General features: G+C 44.9%; 1 protein-coding gene across 1 annotated transcript in view; it reads right to left on the bottom strand.

The window, feature by feature from the left end:
- Nucleotides 1-205: 205 nt before the first annotated feature.
- The window catches only part of LOC311111559 (protogenin A-like), a gene marked incomplete at its 5' end in the record, with an annotated part of 38370 nt that continues 12785 nt past the window's right edge, over nt 206-25790 (bottom strand). Inside the window, 17 exons of the mRNA XM_084154311.1 lie at nt 206-750; nt 889-1002; nt 1133-1274; nt 1432-1555; nt 1858-2034; nt 3147-3317; nt 3916-4043; nt 4261-4447; nt 4626-4721; nt 14001-14189; nt 16792-17097; nt 18025-18189; nt 19815-20062; nt 20528-20687; nt 20790-21086; nt 21242-21375; nt 21572-21716. Coding sequence (XP_084010437.1) covers nt 334-750; nt 889-1002; nt 1133-1274; nt 1432-1555; nt 1858-2034; nt 3147-3317; nt 3916-4043; nt 4261-4447; nt 4626-4721; nt 14001-14189; nt 16792-17097; nt 18025-18189; nt 19815-20062; nt 20528-20687; nt 20790-21086; nt 21242-21375; nt 21572-21716 — 3200 coding nt within the window. The 3' untranslated portion in view covers nt 206-333. The remainder of the gene's footprint in view (nt 751-888; nt 1003-1132; nt 1275-1431; nt 1556-1857; nt 2035-3146; nt 3318-3915; nt 4044-4260; nt 4448-4625; nt 4722-14000; nt 14190-16791; nt 17098-18024; nt 18190-19814; nt 20063-20527; nt 20688-20789; nt 21087-21241; nt 21376-21571; nt 21717-25790) is intronic.

Below are 25790 nucleotides of genomic sequence, written 5' to 3'. Positions count from 1 at the left end.
AAAAGAAGGGCTCACTCTACACTTTGCTCCAGTGATAAACTCTTAAATAATGTCAGAAATGTAACAGTCACATTTCACATTTTTTACAATCTCTTGAAACATTCATGGTGGGTGAGATTTTTCTTTCAAACACATACAAACAAACATTTAGAATAAAAATAAAATGAAAAAAAGGTACACATTCACTAGAAGAAGATTCTTTGATAGAAATCACCAGAGCCCAAACCAGAGCCTAGTTCTTCCAAAGACCTGGATTTTTGGATTTCTGCTCATTGTCTTTTAGAACAGTGGAGTGGGTTTAGGGTTGGGGGATTGATGGGAGGTCACACACTGCTAGAGAGAATGTGCAGGCTGGGAATTGTCTGGGGCCTGATAGTGGTGATGGTGGCACGGTTTCTCCATGGAGTCTCCAATCTCCAGGTCGAGGTGAGACTGCTCCCCCAGCTCCCCCTCACTCTCCTGGGCAGGGCTGCAGCCTGACCCCCCGCTCTCCTCCTCTCTCAGAGACGCAGGGTTGCTGCTGGGACCAGAGGACAGGTTGGTCATTTCTGTCTCGTCGTGAGAGTAACGGCCCGAGTCGCCTGTCTCGTGGCTGCCCTCGCTGTTGGAGGAGCCCTCTGTGTCAACAGGTGGGCCAAACAGGACCTGCAGGGAGGTGGGCTGGTTGGGTGACGACAGAGACTCATCCTCGTAGCACAGCACTGTTACTCCTGGCTGGTACGAGCAGATTCCATGGCTCTTCCTCTGGGTCTGAGTAAGTAGGAAAGGGTGAACAAAGAAGGTTATTAATATGGATAAAGGGAGGAATATCTGCTGGTCTCACCTCTATTATGTTCTATTGAAGTAATGTTATATTACTTGAACACTTTTGTTTGTTATCTTTCTTACCTGGCTTTTCTTAACATTCAGTTTTTTCTGATTACTGAAGGGAAACCACTTATTTTTCTTCTCAGTGATTGGGTAAACTGGTCCGAGGCTATTGATGATCAGATTTGTTCCACCCTGGAAATTAAATGAAATTCGCAATGCTCTGAATCTGTCTACATTGGTTATTTTCCATGTGCTTTGGAGACATAATGCAATAGGAAATGTTAGAGGAAAGGAAGGGCGTAACTGAGCCATATCCCCTTACCTTGGCATCAATGAAGTGGTCTGCCCTCATCATTGGCTCCGTGACATCAGCATTCTCAGCCTGGCCCTCAGAACCCAGGTGGACTGCAGCAGAGGGGACCTGACCAGCCCCCTGCCTGATGGCTTTAGTAGCTGACGATTTCCTGTCAAACAATCATACAATATTAATATAGAAATATTCTATCCAAACCAACTGGGCTGTCAGAAAAGTAATCTCATATCAAGTTACAACAACTATTACAGAAATAAAATAAAATAAAATAAAAATAAAAAGCACACTGAATCTGTTAAAATGGTTACCTGTTTTTGCCTCTGCAGACAATGATGAAGGCACAGATGATGATGCAGATCAGTGCAATGCAAACCCCCACGATGATCCCTGTCATCGACTTCTGGTCCAGGTGGTAGAAGCCACCAGAGAACACTGCAAGACAGTTGTCACAAGTGATGAGACAGCCACTGGAGACAAGTCATACACTTCTATATAGGCTCTGTGTGGGTACTACATCTCCACACTGTGTATCAAAATCAATACAGCTGACAATCACCTCCCCTGACATTCACAGAGATGTATTACAGTGTAAATAATTTAGCAGGAGACCACGGCTGCAGGCAAAGCTATTGAATTTGAAGTACATCTAGTAGGTCAAGTGATGACAACAAGAGGAATCCTGTCATGAAAGTCAATGAAAGAAAGACCAAGTACACACAACATTAGTCACTAACCTGTAGCTGAGCCATGGGAGCGCCTGGGGTTGTGACCGGAGGTGGAGCCATCGTTCTGCACGGCTAGTTCCACGGTGTGTGAAAACGGCCCGTCTCCCATATCGTTGGACGCAGACACCTTGACCAGGTAGATGTTCCCCGGCTGTAGGTTCTCTAGGAGAGCCATGGTGATGCTCCCTATCACAGAGAAATAAGTGATTAGTGACCTATGTCAACCCATTTGAGCCTCAGCAATAAAAGGAAATGTAAATGTGAATATTGTTTCAACACGCTGCGGTGTTGTCATTCTCCATGTGTTCCTAAACATAGCTGTTCAAATTAATCTCTAAATAAATGAACTGTGGAACTGGAGGAAATATGTCAGGCCTGACTTTTTTTGCTCCTCTCTCCCATTTTCAACTGACCCATGAAGAACAGGGGTTTACAACTCAGTGGAAAAAAACACACATAAAAAACCTGAGGCATATGAAGGGCTATTTGTGACCAGATTGTCAGGCAAAGGACGGAGGGTCAGGGATCAGGGGGATCTAACCCCCCCCCCCAGTACCACCCAGCTCCACTGAGGTCCCAGCAGTAACGGTTGGGGTGACAGGGTTGATTTACAGTGGTGGGGGGCTGGGGCAGGGTAGGATGGCTTTGTGAACAGCCTCACCTTTGACCCCCTCACCTGTGGCTTAGAAGGAAAGATCAGATGCCTCACATTTCCTGGAGTCCTCTGCTCTCAATTATGCCTATGCTACCCAAAATCTGTGTTCTTTACCCAGGAGCTGAACAGTATTACTTACTGCCACACGTGAGGTCTTTGGGTACAGAAAACATATATGTGTGTTGCTATGGCCACATTAACTGTATGGCAGTAGTCCATAGTAACTACAGCGCTCTTGACCAGTGTGTTTCAGGTTTAATGATTACAATATTGAGTGATTGAAGTCCTTCACTTCACTCACTTAGAAGAGGAGAATGAGAATATTGGACCTAAAGCCACAAAGACAGATCATACTCTCCCCCCCAGTGTTAAATCAAAGCTCCCAGTATAGAATCCATCCTTTGATTGGTAAGACAACAGGAGGGGGTTATCTAGGAACAACCAGAGATCACAATGATTAGTGACAAATACAGAAATGGATCGGAGGAGGAAATGAATTGATTTCCAATGGCCTGTATGGTGTGGAGCTGGGGCAGGGCTCTCTGTCTCTTCAGCCCAGTTTAGCCTGCGGCTCCTCTCTCTCTCTCTCTCTCTCTCTCTCTCTCTCTCTCTCTCTCTCTCTCTTACTCTCTCTTCAGCTCACCTTCTCTCTGCAGCACCTTCCACTCTCCAGCTACCCAGGCCTTCCTGGAAGCGTAGAGGATGGTATAACGTGTCACCGCCAAGTTGGGCTCATCTGGAAGTTTCCATGACACCAGCGCTGTGTCGTCCTCGATCAGAGTCACTTTCACACTTGACGGTGGCAGAGTAGGTGCTGGGGAAGAAAAAACGACAGTTTTACCCCTGAGGCTAAATCGCTGACAAAGATGTACAACTGTCATAAAAAAATATTTGCTCTTCGTAACTGGTAATGAGTTTTGAGGAATACTGAAAATTAAAGTCTGAACCAGGGCCTAGACCAAAGCAACATTTCAATCAGAGTAGCTTCTTTGATGTCACTAAAAAGGATAACTACATCTCACAAGCTGTGGCCCTTGATTATGATCCCTTTCCCTAGAGATGTGTAGATATGTGTAATAATGCAGTGAGAGACTGAGCATATAGAGTACTGTGCAGTTCAATGAATTTGCTCCTGTGTGTATTTTTCTAATCCTTTCAAGAGCAAATCCCCATTAGAGGGAAAATGAGAGCTCATTGTCAAGGCTCTGTCAAGTGGTTGCACTCTAGTTGTGATTTGTTTGCAGAATGCGAGAGTCCTGGGCAAATAAGCAGTCTTAAGACAGGCACAATAATTTCAGTAAGTATTCTATTTCAGTAGGCTAGGAAATACCATCGGAGCCCAAAAAGGTTGAGAGTATATTCTACTCATCTATACAGCATGTGCTGCTGTATGAAGCCATGTTGGTGCTCACCTTCAGGCAGAGTGCTCTGGTAGACCACAGGGCTCCAGGGGCTGGACAGCTGGTCAAGGTGCAGGCGGACAGCAAACTCATACCTGGTGTTGGGCTCTAAGTCCGGGACCAGGATGTTCTTCTCAGTACTGTAGAGGAGAACCACAATGATAAAAATGTATTTAGAACATATACTGTATATGGAGATTATTAATCAGATCCAATACTTTGGCCATTGACCTGCAAATGCTTAAACCCGTACTAAGTGCTACCCTGAGTCATATGGCCATACTAAGCACCCTCTATCCAGTTATATGACTATGTGCTATGGGGTATGAAGAGGAAAGTATTATATAGGACCCTCACGTCTGCAGGTAGAGCACCAGGGAGGCGTTCTGAAGGCCCACAGGGTTACAGCGGATGGTGTAGTTGACGGTCTGGCTGGAGGTGAAGGCTGGACGCCCCCAGTGGAGGAACACGGCAGACGAGCTGTTGGCCTTGGCATACACGTGGTGAGGGGGTGGCGGAGGGGGCACCATACGATCACGAACCGCTGATACACACAGAAAAAACAAAAAACAATGTTAGAGGTACTCATGCATCGAAGGATTGATAACTATCATCTATCAGAACTATCATCTATCAGAACTATCATCTATCATAACTATCATTATCATAGCTTTCATCTATCATTATAGACAATGGTTTCTTGCATTATGTGAAGAACTTACAGACACATCCAGGGGTGCTGATAGTCTGGTCTGCCTGGTAGCCATCTCCTATGAAACTGAACGCCAGGAGCTTCACATGGTACTTCTTCCTTGGGTCTAAAAAAATAACAACATTTACATATCTTTCACTGTAGGCCAATGGGTATAGTATCCTTTTTTGCAATGTGATCTAAAGTGGAAGTGAGTGTGTCTGTCCACTAGGGGGCATTACACTGAACCAGAGGCTGTGTGATTTCTCCAACCAGTAGGCTGTGAGGGTGCTGGAACAGAAAGAGCATGGCTGAGAGGTCAGTGAGGGTTGGCGTTTGGCTGTGTGGGGGAGAGAGTGCTGGGAGCCCAGTCCCTAGGTCAGTTCCTGCCCTGCTCAGGGCACTGGGGCACACAATAGAGGCGCTCCTCTATCCATCACTCTGTCACTGGGCCTTTTCAGGGAGAATAGGGGAGCCCTTCCCCCACCCAGGGCTGCTGGCCAGTGGTCAGTCCTATTCAGCTCCAGGACAGGGGGGTTAAACCACTAGACAATGCCCCCCCCCCCCCACCCTAGGAAAGACAGTGCGGTCAGTCACATGGCCAGATTCAGTGGCCTTACAGACCCCAGGTAGAACAAACGCTGCTAAGTCAAATGTCTTCTCTGTACCCAAAAGGCCACTGATAAAGAGTTCAGGCCAAACACTATCCAAATGTTTCACTTCATATCTGCTTTGATTGCCTCATTTTTCTCCTAGACTATGATCTCTTGTCATCCTGGAATAACCAGGTTACTGTGCATGACATATTCAGAAGAGGAGGATGGGGTTGGAAAGGTAATACTTTAATCATATTAATGTGTTATTACCCTGTCTTGTTCGTAACAATAGTATAACTCATTCCAGAAAAATTGTCTGAGCTAGAGTATGACTGTATTGGGTGAACCGGCTGCAGTGTATTAAAATATCATTACACAGGCAATTACAGGAAGCTCCTGCTGCAACCTTGAAGACCTGGCTGAAATAGCTGAGGATCTATCAAACTAATGACTTACTGCCTCCTAGGAATTCCAAGGCTCTTCAATATTTCAAAGTATGTCACCCATCATTACACACAGAGTATGCAGAGGAATCTGAGCAAATGATCTTCAATCTGTGAGTGTTAATTCAATACGTTTATTTTGAAAAACACTGTGGGACATATTGATTTGCATTTCAGTCGTCAGTTGTTGAAACAGCACTGAAATACAGTATCCACTAGTCTAGAGGAAACTGAACTGCTGCACAGCCTTACATGAGATCTTACAGCACATCATAGGCCTACGTAAGAGGCTGTGGGATGAGACATCATTATCCAACTGGAACAGATTTTGAAGAGGGTGGGTATATAGAAAGTAATCTATGCTTTACAGAATTATATAGTTAGACTGCAGTACTTCACAAGAAGATGTACAGAGTAAAGGTACTAATAACAAAACTATAGTCAGTGGAATAGTGAGCACCAGTAACCGAAAGGTTGCTGCATCGAATCCCCGAGCTGACAAGGTAAAAATCTGTCGTTCTGCCCCTGAGCAAGGCAGTTAACCCACTGTTCCCCGGACACCGAAGATGTGGATGTCGATTAAGGCAACCCCCCGCACCTCTGATTCAGAGGGGTTGGGTTAAATGCGGAAGACACATTTCAGTTCAATGCATTCAGTTGTACAACTGACTAGGTATCCCCCTTTCCCTTTCACCATGGAACAGTAATGCAGTGTAGAACATGACCACTGGGTTGTGCTCCAGGACACAGATGTTGAGAGGAGCACAGGAGTGTGGATTCAAACTGAGGTCAGGTCTATAATAAATAATAAATAAATAATAATATGCCATTTAGCAGACACTTTCATCCAAAGCGACTTAGTCATGTGTGCATACATTTTTACGTATCCTCAGTTCCAGTCACAGAAGCAGTCATTTATGAGTTCTATGTTACTAACAGCTTCTGTGGTCATGTCTCAACAGAGATTAATAAAAGGTAGTCAGTTAGATCAGGGTTCGCCAAACCCAGTCCTGCCCCATGTTTTGATTTTTGCCCTAGCACTACACAGCTGATTCCAAATCATCATCAAGCTTTGATTATTTGAATCAGCTGTGTAGTGCTACGGCAAAAAAAACAAAATGTGCTCCCAGGAGGGGCCCCAGGACTGAGTTTGGAAACCTTAAATTAGATTATCTAAACCCCAGGGTAACCCATGTTGATAATCTGACAAACTGCTAGAGGGACATATTCACTGCATGTATGTGAAAATATATATTGTAATGGTGATGTCACGCTCTGGCTCCGGGACTTTGTATTTTGAGCCAGGGTGTGTTCGTATTGGTTGTGTTTTCCTTGTTTGGTCAAATGACTCCCAATCGGAGGTAACGAGTGTCAGCTGTCGGCTCGTTATCTCTGATTGGGAGCCATATTTAAACTGTCTGTGTTCACCTTGTGTTTGTGGGTTTTTGTTCCTTGTCAGTCATTGTCTGAGGACGTTACGTATCGTTTATTGTTTTGTATTCGTGTTTGCACTTTACTATTAAAGTATGTTCGCTCAACACGCTGCGCCTTGGTCCTCTCTAACCAACGATCGTGACAGAAAAACCCACCAAGACCAGACCAAGCAGCGTGTCCAGGAGCCATCGCTAATTGATCTCCGTGGCAGCTTCGACTGGGTCAAGCCCATTGAGGAGCTGAGTGAAGAGGGTTGGAGACAGAGGAGCGAGAGGTGGGAGAGAATGTTGGAGGCCTGGTCCACGGAGAGGAGAGACCCCCAGAAATTTTTTAGGGGGGGGCTCACGACATCGGGGCAGTAGGAGGCCGCTATGGAGCGGTCCAGCGGGGTTGCAGAGGAGGCCGCCAGGTTACGGGGGCCACTGGTAGAAGAGGGGATGGAAGGAGTAGAGGCACGGCGAGAGGTACTGGCGGGTGTTGCCAGTCCGGTCCGGCCCGTTCCAGATCCCGGTGTAGAGCCAGTGGTGTGTGTCCCCAGTACGGTCCGGTCTATTCCTGCTCCCCGCACCAAACCTACGGTGTGCGTCGACAGCCCAGCCCGGCCCGTTCCTGCGCTCCGCACCGAGTCTGTGGTGCGCGTCGCCAGCCCAGCCCGGCCTGTTCCTGCTCCACGCACAAAGCCTACGGTGTGCGTCGCCAGCCCAGCCCGGCCTGTCCCTGCTCCACGCACAAAGCCTACGGTGTGCGTCGCCAGCCCGACCCGGCCTGTTCCTGCCACTCGCACCAAACCAGGGGTGCGAGTCGCCAGTCTGGTCCAACCCGTTCCTGCTACTCGCACCAAGCCAGGGGTGCGAGTCGTCAGCCTGGTCCAGCCCGTTCCTGCTACTCGCACCAAGCCAAGGGTGCGAGTCGTCAGCCTGGTCCAGCCTGTTCCTGCTACTCGCACCAAGCCAAGGGTGCGAGTCGTCAGCCTGGTCCAGCCCATTCCTGCTACTCGCACCAAGCCAGGGATGCGAGTCGTCAGCCTGGTGAGGTCCGTTCCGGCTCCACGCACCAAGCCTAGGGTGCGTATCGTCAGCCAGGTCCGGTCCGTTCCTGCCTCACGCGCTAAGCCAGGGGTGCGCGTCGTCTGTCCTGATCCAGCCAGCTGGGTCAGATCGGATCGGGGCCATTACGGGGGGATTGAAGTAGGGTGGTGGTCAAGCCCGGAGCCGGAGCCGCCTCCGAGGAGCAACACCCACCCAGCCCTTCCCTATTTGGGGTTTTGAGGCGCGGTCGCAGTCCGCGCCTTTAGGGGGGGGTACTGTCACGCTCTGGCTCCGGGACTTTGTATTTTGAGCCAGGGTGTGTTCGTATTGGTTGTGTTTTCCTTGTTTGGTCAAATGACTCCCAATCGGAGGTAACGAGTGTCAGCTGTCGGCTCGTTATCTCTGATTGGGAGCCATATTTAAACTGTCTGTGTTCACCTTGTGTTTGTGGGTTTTTGTTCCTTGTCAGTCATTGTCTGAGGACGTTACGTATCGTTTATTGTTTTGTATTCGTGTTTGCACTTTACTATTAAAGTATGTTCGCTCAACACGCTGTGCCTTGGTCCTCTCTAACCAACGATCGTGACAGGTGAGCAGGTTCTATATCTTCAAAAGAGTTGAACATATCAAAAAAGCAATTACAGTCATTGTGAAAAATCCAACCACTTTGTTGAACAACCGTCTCATCATGTTTACTATGCTCCAAGAGCTAAAACAACTGTGTTTTTTCTAGGATCGATCTGAGGGCCTTGAGGCTACGGGAGGTTCCAGGGGGTGGAGTCAGGGCCATGGGAGGCAGGGGGATGGGGAGGAGGAGAGGTTTGAGGGTTTGAGCCACTAAGACCCCTAGCCCTGAGGAGTCTCAATGGAGCCAGCAGGTCAGGCCTAGATAAAACTCAGAAGGAATCTGAGGTCATGGGTGTGGAATACGAGTTGAGCCTCTTTTTTTTTTCTCCCTCAGAATCCTTCCCCTTTCTCTGTGCCCTAAGCCTTAATGGGGAAAGATAAGTGACTTGCAGGAGGGGAGAAAAACGACTTAAAAGTGTATTTGAAGCTATGTAGTATCCTCTAAAGAGTAGATAAACGGAAATATTACTGATAATATGCCTGCATAAAAATACGAAGCTTCTCTATTTATATTTCTACATTATAGATGGGTCAATGACTAGGCTACTGAAGTCATTTATTACAGAAAACATGTAGTTATGCTAATGAGTTGTTGTTTGTTGAAAACAACAACAGGAAGCGGCAGGGGCAGCAGGTAGCTTAGTGGTTAAGACCGTTGTGCCAGTAACCGAAAGGTTGCTGGTTCTAATCCCCGAGCCGACTAGGTGAAAAATCTGTCGATGTGCCCTTGAGCAAGGCACTTAACCCTAATTGCTCATGTAAGTCGCTCTGGATAAGAGCGTCTGCTAAAATGACTAAAAATAAAATATAAAATAAAAAAATAAAAATAACTGCACATATTTTTGAGGTTCCTATATCTTTACTTTCTCTAGTAAAAGACAATAAATTAGTGCATAGCTTCCTCCTGTCCCATGTCCACTGTGGTGTCCACAGTCAGGCTGGCTTTGGACAGACCCAGGGGCTTTTGTTCGGCCTCAGTGTCCATCTCTGAAAAGGAGCAGTCAGGGTCCCACAGTCCCACCCCTGCCCAGGTCCACAGCACAATGAGCCCGCCGTATTATGCAGGAGAGGGGCTGGGAGAGGGGGCAGGCTGTGACATCTGGGACATGAACTTTGACATGGAATCTGGGCAAGCTAAATCCTGCCAAAGGAGGGGTTATGGACACCGCTCTTAGTGGGGGAGGGTCAAGCAGGGAAACTGAGCAGAAAAGAGGGAAAAACACCAAGAGACAAAAATAAAAAGCCACTTAATAAATGATGATAAATAGTGCCAATAGGAGGAAATGGTGAAGAGAGAGAGCAGAACTCTTCAATGGGCAATTTCATAGCCGATATAATGAAAGCATGATTAGATATGGCAAGCTCAATTGTTCAGCTTAACTGCTATTTGTAACCTAGGAGTGTCCTAAGGTTATACTTTGTTAAAAATATTGTTTTTCTGACCTAGAATAAATTAAAAACTTGCAAAAGTTTTCTGTAAGCAATTTAGGAGAAAATATGGAATTTTACTCCATGGAAATGCATTGAAGTGTTCATTTTCCACATGGTTTGGGTAAGGTTATCAAGGATCTCCATGGTTGAAGATAAAAGGTGTCCACACAAACCTTCCCCTCTGTATGGAGTCACCCATGCTTGCACTAACCGCCACTCACAATAAACCCTGGTCAAAAGGAAATGTGTATTAGCCCTGGCTCATTCAACAACACCAAATCCCTCACAAACATAAGATATGCTTCAGTTGCCACATAATAATGGGCAATAATCACCCTGTGTGTGGCTTCAAGGCCAAATGTTTCTTCTTAGATATCACAAAAACTAATATCACTCAATCACAAAAACTAACATCACTCAAACTTGTTGTGCCTTACTCACTTTGCTTGAGAAAAGTTAAAAACTAATTTCCTCAGAATAATACACAATCTGCCTAACCTTTACTGCCATTGCGTAAAGACACACCAAAGTGAAGCTGGTTCATTTTCCCGTCATTCCCATTGGGTTAATCATTCCCGTTGGGTTAATCTTGCAAGGCTTTGCTCTCCCCATAAATTATGATGCCAGTTTGTATTTGAGTGGACATTCTTGAGCTGTTTGTGGTCACCTGATTTTTTACAGCCGTTTTGCAGATCCTGCAGGCCCCTAAGGCTTTGTTCTGCCCTGAGAATGGCCCCCCAGGCCACAGCAAGCAGGGTCTGAGCCAGGGCCATAAATGTCAACTCCCACACTGATCCACACAACAGCATATATCATAGGGGGAGTGTATATCTCCCTCTGACACACACACACACACACACACACACACACACACACACACACACACACACACACACACACATACACATACACATACACATACACACACACACACACACAGTTTATTGATGTAGTGGGCCCACTAATACCCATCTATCTTTTATCTGACACCAGGCATGCAATAACTAACGTTTTCCCAGAGAAAAGACCACTCCACGATGGGCATGGTGGCCCCAAGCTATGAGATAAATCTACTACAGTAAACACAGTCCTGGTGCCAACAGGTATGGGAGGTATTTCTACCCTGACTGTGTCACGAGAAGAATAAACATGAATGTATTTCAACACCATGTCCATTTATACACTGAGCTACAACCTCTCACATTCCTCACTTAGAGAGCCCTTTCAGTCATGTGGAATGGTCTTAAGAGATAATTTAGTAATCGCCAGAGCAGAGCTGGTCTGTTTCTATTACAGATTTATAACCCAACCATGTTAATGTTTTTTTTTCTGTTAGACTCGATAATACAGTAACGGTTGGCTTGTTGTCTTTACCACATCAAAGCTAAGTGAATTTAGATCCCAGGGATCTGAAATACTTATCAAGTCACTCAGTGAGATTGGTGTTGTTCATAATCCCTGACTGATCGAACACATTCTCTAGGCTGTGTGTGGTTGTGGTTTCCAAACCTGTGTGACTGTCACAAGTGTCCTTGGGTGAAGTAAAGAGTTAAAGTTAAAGCCTCTGTTAATTGCATTACTATCAGAGACATTACAGCGTAATCCCTTATCCTGGATAAAATCCAATTAACATTTTAATTGAAGCTCCATTTTGCTCTGTACTTCAGACATGCCATGGAGGGTAAATCATATTGTTATGAGAAGTATCCAGAGTGTTTTCTAATGGGTAAAACACTTCATCAATTCAATAGTAAGTAGACTGATTAAAAGCCAGTGAGAAAACAATGTCATATTGGGCACAATATGTATACCATGGTTTCTGCTTGTTTTGTGACTGTCTGCTCAGATTGGTTGCAGAGCAAATTGAAGGGCCAGCCACCTCTGCTCATCAGGATAGTTTATTAAGGGACATAAGTAATGGTTTGCCACTCAAACAACAGTGAACAATATCAATAGGGACATGCCCTTTCCACTGTTGTTCTGTCCTTGGGAGGTCAAATCGAGACAGAGAATACTCAATTATGGGCAAACATGGACATTAAAGCAGACCCAAATTGATGAGAACACCCAGTTTTAATTAAAATACCCCGTTTTGAGATGTGGGTCACATCCACAAAAAGAAAAAATGACTTAATGTTACACTTCTCATGTTTTATTATCTATGTCACACCAAACTGACCAAAGCATATCTGAAGTGAAAACTGAGTCAAGTCAGTATTTTTATCTGAAGCTGTTTCTCTGTTTAACTCTCCACTAACTGAAATCAACATTGTTAAAATGTGGTGCCATGGACAGGCACTGAAATCATACCTAAAACCTATCTGACACTGACTGTAATATGTGACAAATTAAACTGCTGTGTCTCCTCTCCAACAGGATGTCTCTCCCATGAGGGGGGAAACCTTTGGGAAGATAAATGTGATGCATCCTCCTCTTCAACACGTCATACTACATGTCACATTCCATGGATATGTATTTACAGAAAGCCTTTAAAAGCTTGGTTACCAGTGGTGAGGGGCTGAATTTGGTTGACTCTTGGTCAATGAAGTCTCTTTTGTGGCCCTCAAAGCCTAACACAATGAAAGCCTTTGATGTGAATGCTCCTCCAATAGCTCTGCTCACAGCAGTCATAAAACACACCATAAATCTGCTCCACAATAACAGCTTCCCCCTCCTCTAAAGACAGCCCTGGAATACACCTCTGCCAGCTCTTCTATCAAACAAGCACAATTGAGGTCATTAAAACCGTTTCAATGAAAAACCAAGGCATAGTAAGTGTGTTTTGGTGATATCTATCTATATCACATTACTACAACTTGTTTGTCAACCATGTTCATTATTCCAGGGCGAAAATGTAGTTCATGAGGAAAAGGAGAATGTACACACAAAGCCAGACTTCATATGTTCTTTCTCTTATCTCTCTAATAGGTTTAACCTCAAGCTTTATAAAAATACTCTATATTGAAAAAGTATTATCCATTCAAAACAACAAATATATTCATAAAGTACAGCACTTTAAAACCTACTCACTACAGTAGCCTTGTGTCATTCTAAACAACAGCTGTTGCCAAAATGGAGGAAGTTTCAGCAGTCATATTTATCGCCCCTCTCACAGTAAGACCACTCCATGACAAAACAAAACACATACTGTAGCAAGAAAACTAAAAGGTACAATGGGACACATACTGTATTTAACCCCCCCCTTTATGCTTTCTAATCCTGGTTTAGTGCCAGAGCTTCCTGATTCAAAATTCAGCTGCTGGCCACCTGGCTGACCTCCTCTGGCCACAGATGGTCAGTTGTCCACTGCAGTGGTGTGGGACTCTCTTTCCTTCCACACTCTCCAACGTGGCAAAATGAATTTGACCCAGAGGCCAGAGAACCAGCATATGCCCAACACCCCTTCCTCAGTCCCAGCTAGCAGCTATTTCTAAAGCTGTTGGGGGGACATACATTGGAACCCAGGCCGGGGCCGTTAGGTCATTGGGGGGGGGTTGGCTCCTTTCTGGACCTCTGGACATGAGCCCCCACAACTCACATGAAAATACTTTTCCTTCCCAAACTAATGGGCTTTTCTGATCCTAAAAATACCTTAAACATGCCTGCTGAGGACACAGAATATGTTTTTAAGATCTTACCGGGACTGGTCTTGATTTATGTCTACTAATATGGAAGTCTAGTGGCAGATGATAGCGAATCCAGTTTAAGGAGGACTTGCACTTTCAATGTGTAAGCATGCATTGACTAGAACATATTCTTAATCTTACAATTGAAATCCAAAATCAAGACAAATGTCATCAGCAACAATTACATCATAGGAAGGGTGTACTAGGTGGGGTCTACTCACCCAGGCCTCCAATTGTGTGCCTGTTGTCCTGGGCACGCAGCTGGATGGGGGAACTCTCAGCCTGGCTCTCCTCGTGGTAGAACAGCCTGTAGCCTTGGACGCTGACAGAGTTTCCTGGTGCTAGCTGCCAGCGCACTATGATGGTGGTGCAATTCAGAGGCTCCAACTGTAGCTCAGGGGCCAGAGGCACTGTGGGGAGACACGAAGAAGAGAGAGATCTGTGGTTAGAGGCACTGTGGGGAGACACGAAGAAGAGAGAGATCTGTGGTTAGAGTCACTGTGGGGAGACACGAAGAAGAGAGAGATCTGTGGTTAGAGTCACTGTGGGGAGACACGAAGAAGAGAGAGATCTGTGGTTAGAGTCACTGTGGGGAGACACGAAGAAGAGAGAGATCTGTGGTTAGAGTCACTGTGGGGAGACACGAAGAAGAGAGAGATCTGTGGTTAGAGTCACTGTGGGGAGACACGAAGAAGAGAGAGATCTTTGGTTAGAGTCACTGTGGGGAGACACGAAGAAGAGAGAGATCTGTGGTTAGAGTCACTGTGGGGAGACACGAAGAAGAGAGAGATCTGTGGTTAGAGTCACTGTGGGGAGACACGAAGAGAGAGAGAGATCTGTGGTTAGAGTCACTGTGGGGAGACACGAAGAGAGATCTGTGGTTAGAGTCAATGTGGGGAGACACGAAGAAGAGAGAGATCTGTGGTTAGAGTCACTGTGGGGAGACACGAAGAAGAGAGAGATCTGTGGTTAGAGTCACTGTGGGGAGACAAAAAAAGAGAGAGATCTGTGGTTAGAGTCACTGTGGGGAGACACGAAGAAGAGAGATATCTGTGGTTAGAGTCACTGTGGGGAGACACGAAGAAGAGAGAGATCTGTGGTTAGAGTCACTGTGGGGAGACAAAAAGAGAGAGAGATCTGTGGTTAGAGTCACTGTGGGGATACAAAAAGAGAGAGAGATCTGTGGTTAGAGTCACTGTGGGGAGACAAAAAGAGAGAGATCTGTGGTTAGTCACTGTGGGGAGACAAGAAGAGAGAGATCTGTGGTTAGAGTCACAGTAAACATCAGAGTATTTTGTTATATATTTTTGTGAAGATGGCGCCGACAGACATGGCAGCTCTGCTTCTAGCTCCTAAGCAACTTGGTAGTATTTTGTTTTTTTTGTGTGTTATTTCTTATTACAAGCATTTCGCTACACCCGCAATAACATCTGCTAAATATGTGTATGTGTAATACCAATACAATTTTATTTTATTTATTGAGTACAGGTCTGAGGTAAGGTTCAAACAGAATCTGTCTTTTTATTTATTTATTTTTTAGTCATTTAGCAGAGCCATGTGTACTACTTATTTACAGAGCTCAACCTGCATGAATATTCCTTTTTATTCAGATGTCTTTATTTTAACCAGCTCATCTGAAATAGTACCAAGTCAAGGGGGAATATGAAACCCACCCACACCCAACCCCCACTACCCTATCAGGCCTTCTTTGCCTTAAGCCCAATGGCCAGGCCATACCATTGTGTTCAAGAAGGTCAATTTGCTTCATATTCAGATACCATTCATAGCCTTGCTACTATTGACAGTCTACAACTATTTATAAAGAAAGGTTAGCTAGTTCTGAACAAATTAAGGACTTGTTCAGGAACACATTTGTTTGGACACCCAAATTATTAGGAGTAAACCACTTAACATGGCAGAAACATGCTAATTTACATTTCCCAGAAATAATTTGCTGGACAAATAGGGGCAAAGTCACCAAAAAGTATTATATTGTAAGAGATGCAGGGTGGCAGGCTGGGAGCAAGTTGACTCTGTAGCTTGTCTTCTTCCTTGAAAACAGGAATGCTCTCCACCCAGCTGCTCACTGGTTTTATCTGATGGAAATAACAGGCTCCCAGCCTGCAGCCCCCAACCAGAGGCCCATCCATACCATGCCCCAGCCTGACACACAGATACACAGCCAGGCACAAACACACACTAGCAGAGATGAGCCAGGTCCTCAGTTCTACTGACAGAATACCTATTCAGCCGACATGATCCTGGGAGAATCCTAGAAAATATCCTGTTTGTTTCCAAAGGGACAGAGAGAGAGAGAGGGGGCAGCAGTCCCCTCCCCCACCCCTAAGGCTTAGATGGAGCTCTAAACAGCACTACTCTTCCTCCCACCCGGAGGCCTGGGTCCCTCTCTTTTATGACCCATGACTGAAGCCATTCCGATGTTACTGACAGAGAGGGCCAAAGGTCATGGAGTAACAAATGCAATGCCTTAACAGGATTATTAGAGCAAGCTCTTCTCATGGCTCTCTCTCACACACTAGGCAGAGGACTAGGAAGAAGAAAGGTTTAGAGATAATCCAGCCTCTTTGCTCCTATATTGACTATGTGCAGAGGGAAGTGTGCTCTCACTGTGCGCCTGCAAGGCATGATGGTTTTAGTGTGCATGATAAGTCAGTAGAGGAAGTAAGGACTTACATGTTTATTTCGGTGATGTGGCTGGCTGGTAGCTTTACAAATCTAAGGTTGAAATTCCGGTTCATCAAAGATGTTTTGGCTTACTTATCTTGTTCTTGTTTACATGTCTTTTGACTTTGATTGATTAGAAGTCATACAGTTGTACTCCTATCTGTACAAACATCATATATGCACGCAGAAACCTAGTCATAAGAATGGGGCACACAGAGCACATGTTTAACTTCAGAAAAATAATTGATAATGTGCATGCCTGAAGCATCGGACCATCAGGGAGCAGCCAATAACTTATCGCTACTACTGAGGAGCACGTGTAAGTACCTTTGGCGCTGGATGCCTTAGGGGTGCGGTGGGAGGTCCAGGCTGTCTGTTCCCCCCAGCCCACACTAGTGGCTGCAGCGATACGGAGGAGGTAGATGGTGTCGGGCTGCAGGCCCTCCAGGAGATACTGGGTCTTCTCCCCAGGAAGCTCCAGCTGGGTGACGGTCTGGTCGGCGCTGGTACGATAGGACAGGCGGTAGGCCGACACCCGGCCGCGGCTTAGCTTGGCTGCAAGGGGCTGCCAGGACACCTGGATGTCTGTGGGGCTGCGGCTGGTGAGGCTGAGCTCTGGGGCACGCAGGGGCACTGTGGAGAGGGAGACAGAGCCGTCATGTAGAGGCTTATACAGTCACCAACTTGTTCATTACTGTGTTACTGTCTCTGTATTGTGGTTTCTGTCTATATTTATGGTTGTTTTGTATCATGTTTTGGTGGGGACCAAAGGAAGAGTTGTGGTTGCTAAAGTAACAGCTAGTTACTGAGATTATAATTAATAAACCTAGAGAAACAAATCAGCTCACTGTGCATCACACTCAGTCATACTGGAAAATCTATTCAGTAAGTCTGAAAGTGTACACAATAAATAGATGTGATCTGATTTAGACTGGTATCAATCATGTGACAGATGTTCCCTTAGTCAAGGACAATAGAGCAGTTATTTTCTGTGGAATATGTAAGAAATGTAATTTTCCTTGATCATAAGTGGTGGTCACGGTTGCACAGTGCAGAAACGTTTCATGGGGTGGTGTGAACTGTGAAGGGCCCTTGTGGGGAGTTAGATTATAGAAGAGAGGGTCATTCCTGATCTCTAAATATCAGCCTGACTAATGTTTAACCAGCCGAGTGGTCCCCCATCTAATCCTTCCTTATTAGACTCCTCTATTCCTCTGGCGGCCCTCTTAGAGACGACCCCAATTAGACAGCCAGGGGTCAGCCGCACTAGATTCATTACAGGACCTACAATACTGCCCACTCTCTACAGCCTATTCATTACAGTTTAAACACACTGGAAAACATCCTCTGAGTCCTCCATTAGAGTGATAGAAGACCTTACAGTAGCACTACAGGATCAATATGAAGCATTCTCTTTACTATTCATCTGGGGGTGTTTTTATTCATCATGGGGTGACAGTTATGGCTGCACATTACCTCTGGTTCCCTTGGGTTACAGCCTGATAAAGGCCAGGGTGGACTGTATGTTTGTGTATGTGGGAGCTAGCGACGAGGCCTCACCATCCTCCAGGGTGTGCTGGAATACATGGTCCGACATGCGGCTGGCTCCCATGGGCATGTAGGCCACGATGTAGAAGGTGTAGTTCCGCGCTGACTCCAGGTCATCAATAATGTACCGGGTTGTGTCGTTGCCAATGACAACCTGATATTCCTCGTTGTTCAAGCCTGGTTTGAGGGAAGAAAAGGGCACACATTTAATCAATTACCACCCACAGAGTTCTAGTTGTTGTAAGCTGCATGTACAGGCAAGGAGTTCAGAGGGGATCTGGTCCTTCAATGCAAACTCTTTAGGGCGCTAAAGGGGGAAAGGGGCCTAAAAGGGCCTATGAAGATTTGCATACATTCTGAGTACAAAGACAACTTTTGATAACTTCCCATAATCATCATTCAATGATATCTCTCAGTATGCAGAGCAATTAGAACATAATCACTTTGGCTTTAGGAACCTCCTTGTCTGAGGCGCCTGATTCTTACAAAGATATGCTATACACCTGTCTCTAACAGTGGGCTTCTGGTCCATTCAGTATGGACAATATAAAAAAAAGTGTCAACTCAATCAAACTGGTTCCTTCCCCTTTTATAGACAATTTCATCAACATTGCTCAAGCCAAATTCCAGCATTCAATTTTCCCACATTGCTGGCTACGCCTAATAGCAGTTTAATTAGCACAGATTAGGAAGGTCCCACAAAAGACTCCCTTGTAGCCAGGACGTATTGAATCGTTCGGCCTGATTTCTGACCTGGAAAACAAGATCCTTGAGAGTAAACAGAAAAGGCCTTGTCCAGGGGCCTGAATGGCCCAGCAAACCTCCTTGAAAAGACACACAAAGCCTCCCTCCCAGTCCAGCTCACACTGTCCCAGTGCCTTGACAGAATCTCCTCTGTTGGATTAGCACACTCCAACACACAGACTAATTAGTTCCTCCTTTCATTAGAACCTCCATTTAGTGCCAATGCTCTGTGTCTGAGACCTCAGGTGCAGAATGCTCTGGTGCTACCACTCCTGTCAATCTCAATGGCCAGTCATTCTCTGGGACCGGACAGAATGTGTCACGTAATCTTAATCAAGTGCACCAAATCCTTGACAGACGGCAGTTATTTAAGGAGAAAGGAGCAGATTTTCTAACTTGCTTCCGTTATTGTCCTTATCCTTACATAGCCTAGCAGGTGTTTCTTTTGCTGCATGGATTTTGTACATTTGGCCTATACAATGGAATTCCATAGCCGGCAACGAACAACAGTGCCTGAATGAACTGGATAACATTTGTGCTGAACTGTTACATTGTTTGAATGTGACTCTTGATGCCTCTTCATCAACAATACAGGTTCCCAGGAAAGATAAAGGTCCAGCAGTCAATGACTGGGATTTAGTGACTACAGTGCAGCCCTTGTATTCTCATGAACGGTTCCTGTCTATCCTGCATCTCATCTAGTGTAGGGGGTGCTGCACCTTTAAAACTCATGCACAGGGCCAGAGATCGCCTATGGAAGGCCAGTCCTGTTTGTACAGAGTAAGCTGCGGTAATCATTATTTTCCTTGACCTCTGCCCAGCAACCAACTATTAACAACAGATGGTCAATCTCCCACATTCCGTTCTGGGGGCAAGAAGGAAGCGGGAGCATTCAGGACTCTAAACAGTGTTAACTGTTAACTCCTGGGGCTACAAAGGCCATTCATATGGAATGCCCCAATACATTAACTATTTCCTGCCAACATCAAAAATAGTTTCTGTTTGAAAAGGTACAAGACATAGAAGAGGCTCCCCCTGAGCTGGCCATCATATCTCACCTTCAGCCTTCATGTAGTGCACAGAGTAGGCGATGACTTTGTCTGAGTTGTACAGCGGCCTTTCCCAGGCCAGCAAGATGGCGGAGCTAGATACAGTGTTAGCCCGGATGTCCCTGGGCGCGCTGGGCCGGTCCTCTGACATCACCACTATGAGCCGGGCCATGGACAGCACAGAGCCCTGCTCATTCTCCACCTGGCACTGGTAGATGGCATCATCCTCAGGGATGATCTGGTTGATCACCAGTTTACTGTGGGACAAAACACACAGATGGCCATATTAGACTTCTGTCCCTCCTCCAGCTTCTCCTACCAATACTTAACCCGTCGCTTACCAGCTCTATCATTCCCTTTCAAATCAGAAACCGTTAACAAGCCAAGGCAGTGGTAAGAGCAGAGGAAGCAAATTAGTGGGAAATCCACTGAAATGCCATTAGCACGTTTGTAAATTATTCAGCTTCCTTTCTACTGTGGGGAAGGGCTGATGAATTTTTCATTGGGACTGAGTTTCCAGTCAACCAAGACAACTATCTGTAGGGTAAAGGAATTAGGGATTCTGTTTCAATTAACATACAGCAGAACATCCAATATGATTGGTGGTTAGGAGGCAGGGATTTCTAAAACAATGGGATGATCATATAAATAAACAACAGCGAGGGAGACAAACAGGAGCAGAGAGATATTAGCTAGAGTAGATCTGGTGTTAGAGCTCAGACCTGTTGTACATCTTGATGCGTCCGTTGGAGTGGACCTTCTCTCCATTCTTCAGCCAGGTGATGTGGGGCAGGGGAACTCCCTCAGCCTGGCACACAAAGCGGGCCGTGCCCGCACGCGGACGGGTCAGGCTCTCCGGCCACTCCACCAAGGACGGAGGCGCTGGATAAGGGAAACGTCATAGATGTAACAAACAGCAACAATGATGTCTGTAATAACAACTGACACTTTTAGCAGCTCTACACAGACGACTAACGTGTTTACCTAGCACAGTGATGTTGGCTGTGGCGATTGTATAGTTGCGCGTGCCAGGGGTAGTGGCTCTGCACATGTACACTCCTCCGTGTTTCGGTTTGATGTCAGAGATGATGAGGTTGCCATTGCCCAGCACCTTGGTGTTGAACACATCGATGGACTTGCTGTCGGCTCGGCTCCAGGATATGAGGGGTCGGGGGTTCCCTGTAGCCATGCATTCCAGGATGGCACTTTGGTGCAGGGACACAGTGGCATTCTGGGGCCCGGCGATGATACGAGGCCTCTGAGGCAGTTTGGGGCTTGGAGCTGTGGAGGGGAGACAAGATTATACCAGGGTGCCCACTTCACTACTCAACATAAATATAACTTGGCTTTTATTAGGCTTATAATGTTTGATGCAATGCTTGTGAATATATTATGTTTAAATCTGAAAAGAGTGCTAATTCTCCACTATCTCCCACCTGGAGTGACAGTGAGGGTTGCCTCTGTACTCCGGCGACGGTTGGCAATGTTGGTTGCCACACAACGATAGTTCCCAGCATCCCCTTTTTCCACCCCGTGGATCTGCAAAACGCCGCTGGGCAAGACTGTGATTCTGGGAGAGACAAGAACACAAAGACAATCAATACAATTGACATCATAGATATTAGTGGATGAGCACACAGCTCTGATTTTCTATCCCTCTGACATGTACAGTTTAAAATCGTAATACACTTCTACAATACTCTCAAACACCCTCTAAAGATAAAGTTAATGACATGGCATGATAATTAAATAATGAGAATGCATACCTTTTAGTTGCCAGGGGTAACGTGACCCGATTGAACTCCCAGGTGATGATGGGAGGAGGGCTTGCAGTGACTTTGCAGGTGAAACGGGCGACTGATCCTTCTGTCACCACAATGGATGTTGGCTGATTTATAAAGGGGGAGATACCTACAGAACAAAACAAGGAACGGTGAGACACTGTGTACTACAAGAGTAGACACATTCTCTAATGTACAGTACATGTTTCCAAAGAGATGATTACTAGCAATGCAGCCATTAGATAGCAATAACTGTGAAATTATGTGTTTCTAATATTGTATTTTCCCTCATTTGGATCTATAAGACCAATCATCACAAAAATGTATGTTGATGGCCCACTATCCTCTCTTGCTCGGCAGCTCATCTTGGTGGATAAGGTTAAATGTATTTATATCAGTCAAACTAAGCCTCTGTATCTTAGGACTTAAGGGCACTATTCAGTTAAAATGGAAATCAATTACATTTATGGAAATAAGGGAATATATTGAGCTACCAGGCATATCTTATAAATATAAATTACTTCACTTTCAGGTTACCATCTCACTAAAGCCTATCCTCAGCAAAGGCCATCCCACTTCAGTCTCTGTCTGATAGTGAGAATGCAGTGCTGTGAAGCTGAACCTCATTCTTTGAATTTTCATTGAAAATAGGGAAATCTATGTGCACAATAATACCGAAATGATCACTACCCCAACTGCCCTCCCCTTCATTCATATAATTGTCCATGAAACTACTTGCCAAGGAGCTGCCATGTCCCAACAAGAAAGCTCTATCCTATTCAAATCAACCTAAATGCTGTACATTAGCACTGAGATTGAACATTTGCCAAGAATAATCATAAGGGCTGAAGCAAGATCTGAAGAGCCCCACAATCCATCCAACCCTACCCCTCCAAGACAAATTATCTCCCTGACCTCCTCTCCTTACAGCCTAGACAGAGTTCATGTGTTGATGCATTGCCATCAGTATGGAAGAAAAAAATGTATGCACTCACTAACTGTAAGTCGCTCTGGATAAGAGTGTCTGCTAAATGACTAAAATGTAAATGTAATCAAGACAAAGTAACAGGAAGCCCCTTTGCCCTGAGATGTAGGTTAGTCCACTATTGAAATCAGCTGTTGTTTTTTCCCCCTTACAAAACCTTGCCCTGTCTCTCACCTTTTCTTTGAAAATGCATAAGCTCCAGTTCTCCCTCAGATGAGGTGTTATACAAGCACCAGACATCGGATATCAGACGGGGTTCCCGAGGCCCTAACTAACCTAAACAAACCAGCATGTTACATGTACCTGTCAGCTCATCCTGGCTGGAGCACAATACACCCTGAGGAGATCAGAGAGCAGATGAAATCTCTGCTAGGCCCATCTTATTAATTAGCTCCTCTACAATGCACATCTACGCACATGAGCAGATGTCAATCAGTCAAATGTGTGCCGTGCACACAAACTTTTAGTGGCCCACCTAATGACTACTACTAATACTTCAACTTAAATAAAATACTTCATACGCTTGCTGTAAAACTCTTTATATTTCAACAATCAAATCAAATCAAATAAATCAAATCAAATTTTATTGGTCACATTCACATGTTTAGCAGATGTTATTGCGGGTGTAGCGAAATGCTTGTGCTTCTAGCTCCAACAGTGCAGTAATATCTAACAAGTAATATCTAACAATTAATAATTAAGCCCACAGATGGTGATGAGGCCATGTGGAGGAGGAGGGGAAGCTTGATCCATTTTGTTTGAGATCATTGATACATTTCCCCCTCATGGAGCAGCAGAGTTAGGGAAGATCCGTCAGTGAAAGATGATACTGTAAGTGAGGCCTTTGACAGGCCAGATGAATGGCCAGCCAGTGGGAACCTAAACGGACTGCTCTATGCTAACAGTAGCATTAAAGGACAACATCACATGTAACCAACCCTCACAGACACACAGTCCTTTTGGGAATAGTGCTACCTCTTCACAGCATCTAATTCCTAATTAGGCCTACCTGTAGGTCTATTCCTAGAAAGACAATATATATTATAAGGCTCATATGCTTATAGCAATTAATACATCATTATAACAGTTGCCTTTAAGTCAAGTGTTTTACCAACAAATTATTTGCCACTGATTCCATACTTTAATCCCCCTGAGATAAAGAGGGCCCCTGATGACAGATATATCTAAAAGTGTTGCCCTGCTGAGTGCAGCCGGACGGTGATGATTGGTGGAGAGGTCCGGCAACATCCTGCTTGGATTGGGTTTCCCTGAAACTGATTGGTTGTTAGACACCACCTGAACTGTATGGAAACTAAACTCCATGAGAAACCTAATGTACACAGCGTGTGTCCCATTACTGATTTCACCTAAACCTTATCCACCGTTAAGAATGATGTTGCAAGTAGTTCAATGTCTAGAATAGATTGTTCATCGTTTCAAAAGATTAATAAAAAAGTATCTAGAACATTATGTTTCCCCCCCTTTTCAGTCACTAAGCAATAAAACCCCCAAAAGTCATTAAGGTCATCCACTGCTATCCACTCCCATCCCCCGTCTCAACTAATGAAGCCTCAGGTCAATAGTTTGTTAAAGTTACTGTCCAGTGAAAATATCACTTTTAAAAGTTAATATTATGTTAACTCATAACCGAATAATGGTGTTGACTCACGATCCTATACTCGTATTTGTGGCCCAAGCATAAATTGGAGAAAAAACACTTTAAAAAACCCACATCAAATTTGTATCTCAAACAGACCGTTTCAAAAATGCTTTCTATTTCCTCATGGAGGATGGCCAATCCCATGGCCAATCAGCTGTCTACTCTGTTGTTGGGGTACGCCCACACGGGAAACACTCTTTTCATGCCACTTCGATACCAAAGTGACTTTTTCATAGCAGGTTAGGAGCATTTACGCAGCAGATTAGGATAATTAACGTAGCAGATAAAGAGACTGAGGTTAAGGTTAGGAAAAGGGTTAAGGTTAGGGTTAGCAAAAATGCTCTCCAAACCTGCTACGAAAATCATTTTGTATCGAAGTGGCGTGAAAAGTGTGTGTCCCACGCCCACACCATTCCAACACAGAAAAGCTGCTTTTTAACACATTTTTTGAAAGGAAAACTATTTAACTCATATTGTAATTAATAATACGTCATATTTCATAGAAATCTGGAAACACTGGACAGTTACTTTACAATAAATGATGGTGCTGCTGCTCTTGATACAGACCTCAATTTAAATCCAATTTTTGGAATGACTGAGATAAATAAAATCTTTACCAAAAAGCTCCAGGGCTGGATAACATCAACATAATTGTTAGATTAATTTGGATTTTAAGAATAATGACTAAAGGATTTCACCCCAAATACAGTATAAATGTTAGGAATTATCATGTAGTGTCAACCCACTAACAGAGGGGGTGGTACTAAACATTCAAGGGTGAAGGGGAAGGCGGAAACTGTTTAGAAAAGTCACCTAAAGGTGGGAGGAGTCAAGTTCAGGAGGTATAAAATCGTATGTTTGTGTCTTTGGCGCCAGAGCTCTCCATGAATAAATATACAGATAAATACTTGTGAATTTTGGACCTTGAATCATTGATGATTAAAACCAGAGCCTTACAACCTCTGGTAATGATTCAAGCTTAGGTTGAATTAGAGATAGAAATTCACATGACAATAATTAACATAAACAAATCAAACCACTCCTGGCATTACTGGGACCCAGTGCAACCAACGGACTAGGCTACATCAGTGAATTACTATATAAAGAAGACTACATCAGAAATACCCAAAACAAGTACCACAAAACCCTCTTCACTCATTTATTACTCAGAGAAAAAGGAATCACATAATTCAAAGATACACGTGACATGTGTTTTCAGATTAAAAACAGCTGCATGTTTTCAGAATGCAATGCACACCACTTAAGTAATGGGTAAACAAACAGACTGCAGTGCTCTTTGACCTCTCTGCACACATCCGATGCTGTTTGTGCTGCAGGGGCGAGGAGCCATCAGCACTCACAGATGAAGAGGCAGTCTGAGGGGAGGGGAGAGAGGCATCAGAGTATATCTCTCTCTCTCACTCTCTCACTCTCTCACTCTCTCTCACTCTCTCTCTCACTCTCTCTCTCACTCTCTCTCTCACTCTCTCTCTCTCTCTCTCTCTCTCTCTCTCTCTCTCTCTATCTATCCAACTCTCTCCCCCCCTCCCTTGGCTCAG

This window comes from Coregonus lavaretus (assembly GCF_964263955.1).
Source record: "Coregonus lavaretus genome assembly, chromosome: 37".
In the NCBI taxonomy this organism is placed as follows: domain Eukaryota; kingdom Metazoa; phylum Chordata; class Actinopteri; order Salmoniformes; family Salmonidae; genus Coregonus; species Coregonus lavaretus.
Note: the sequence above shows the minus strand (reverse complement) of the source record. Positions and strands in the feature narration are given on the sequence as shown.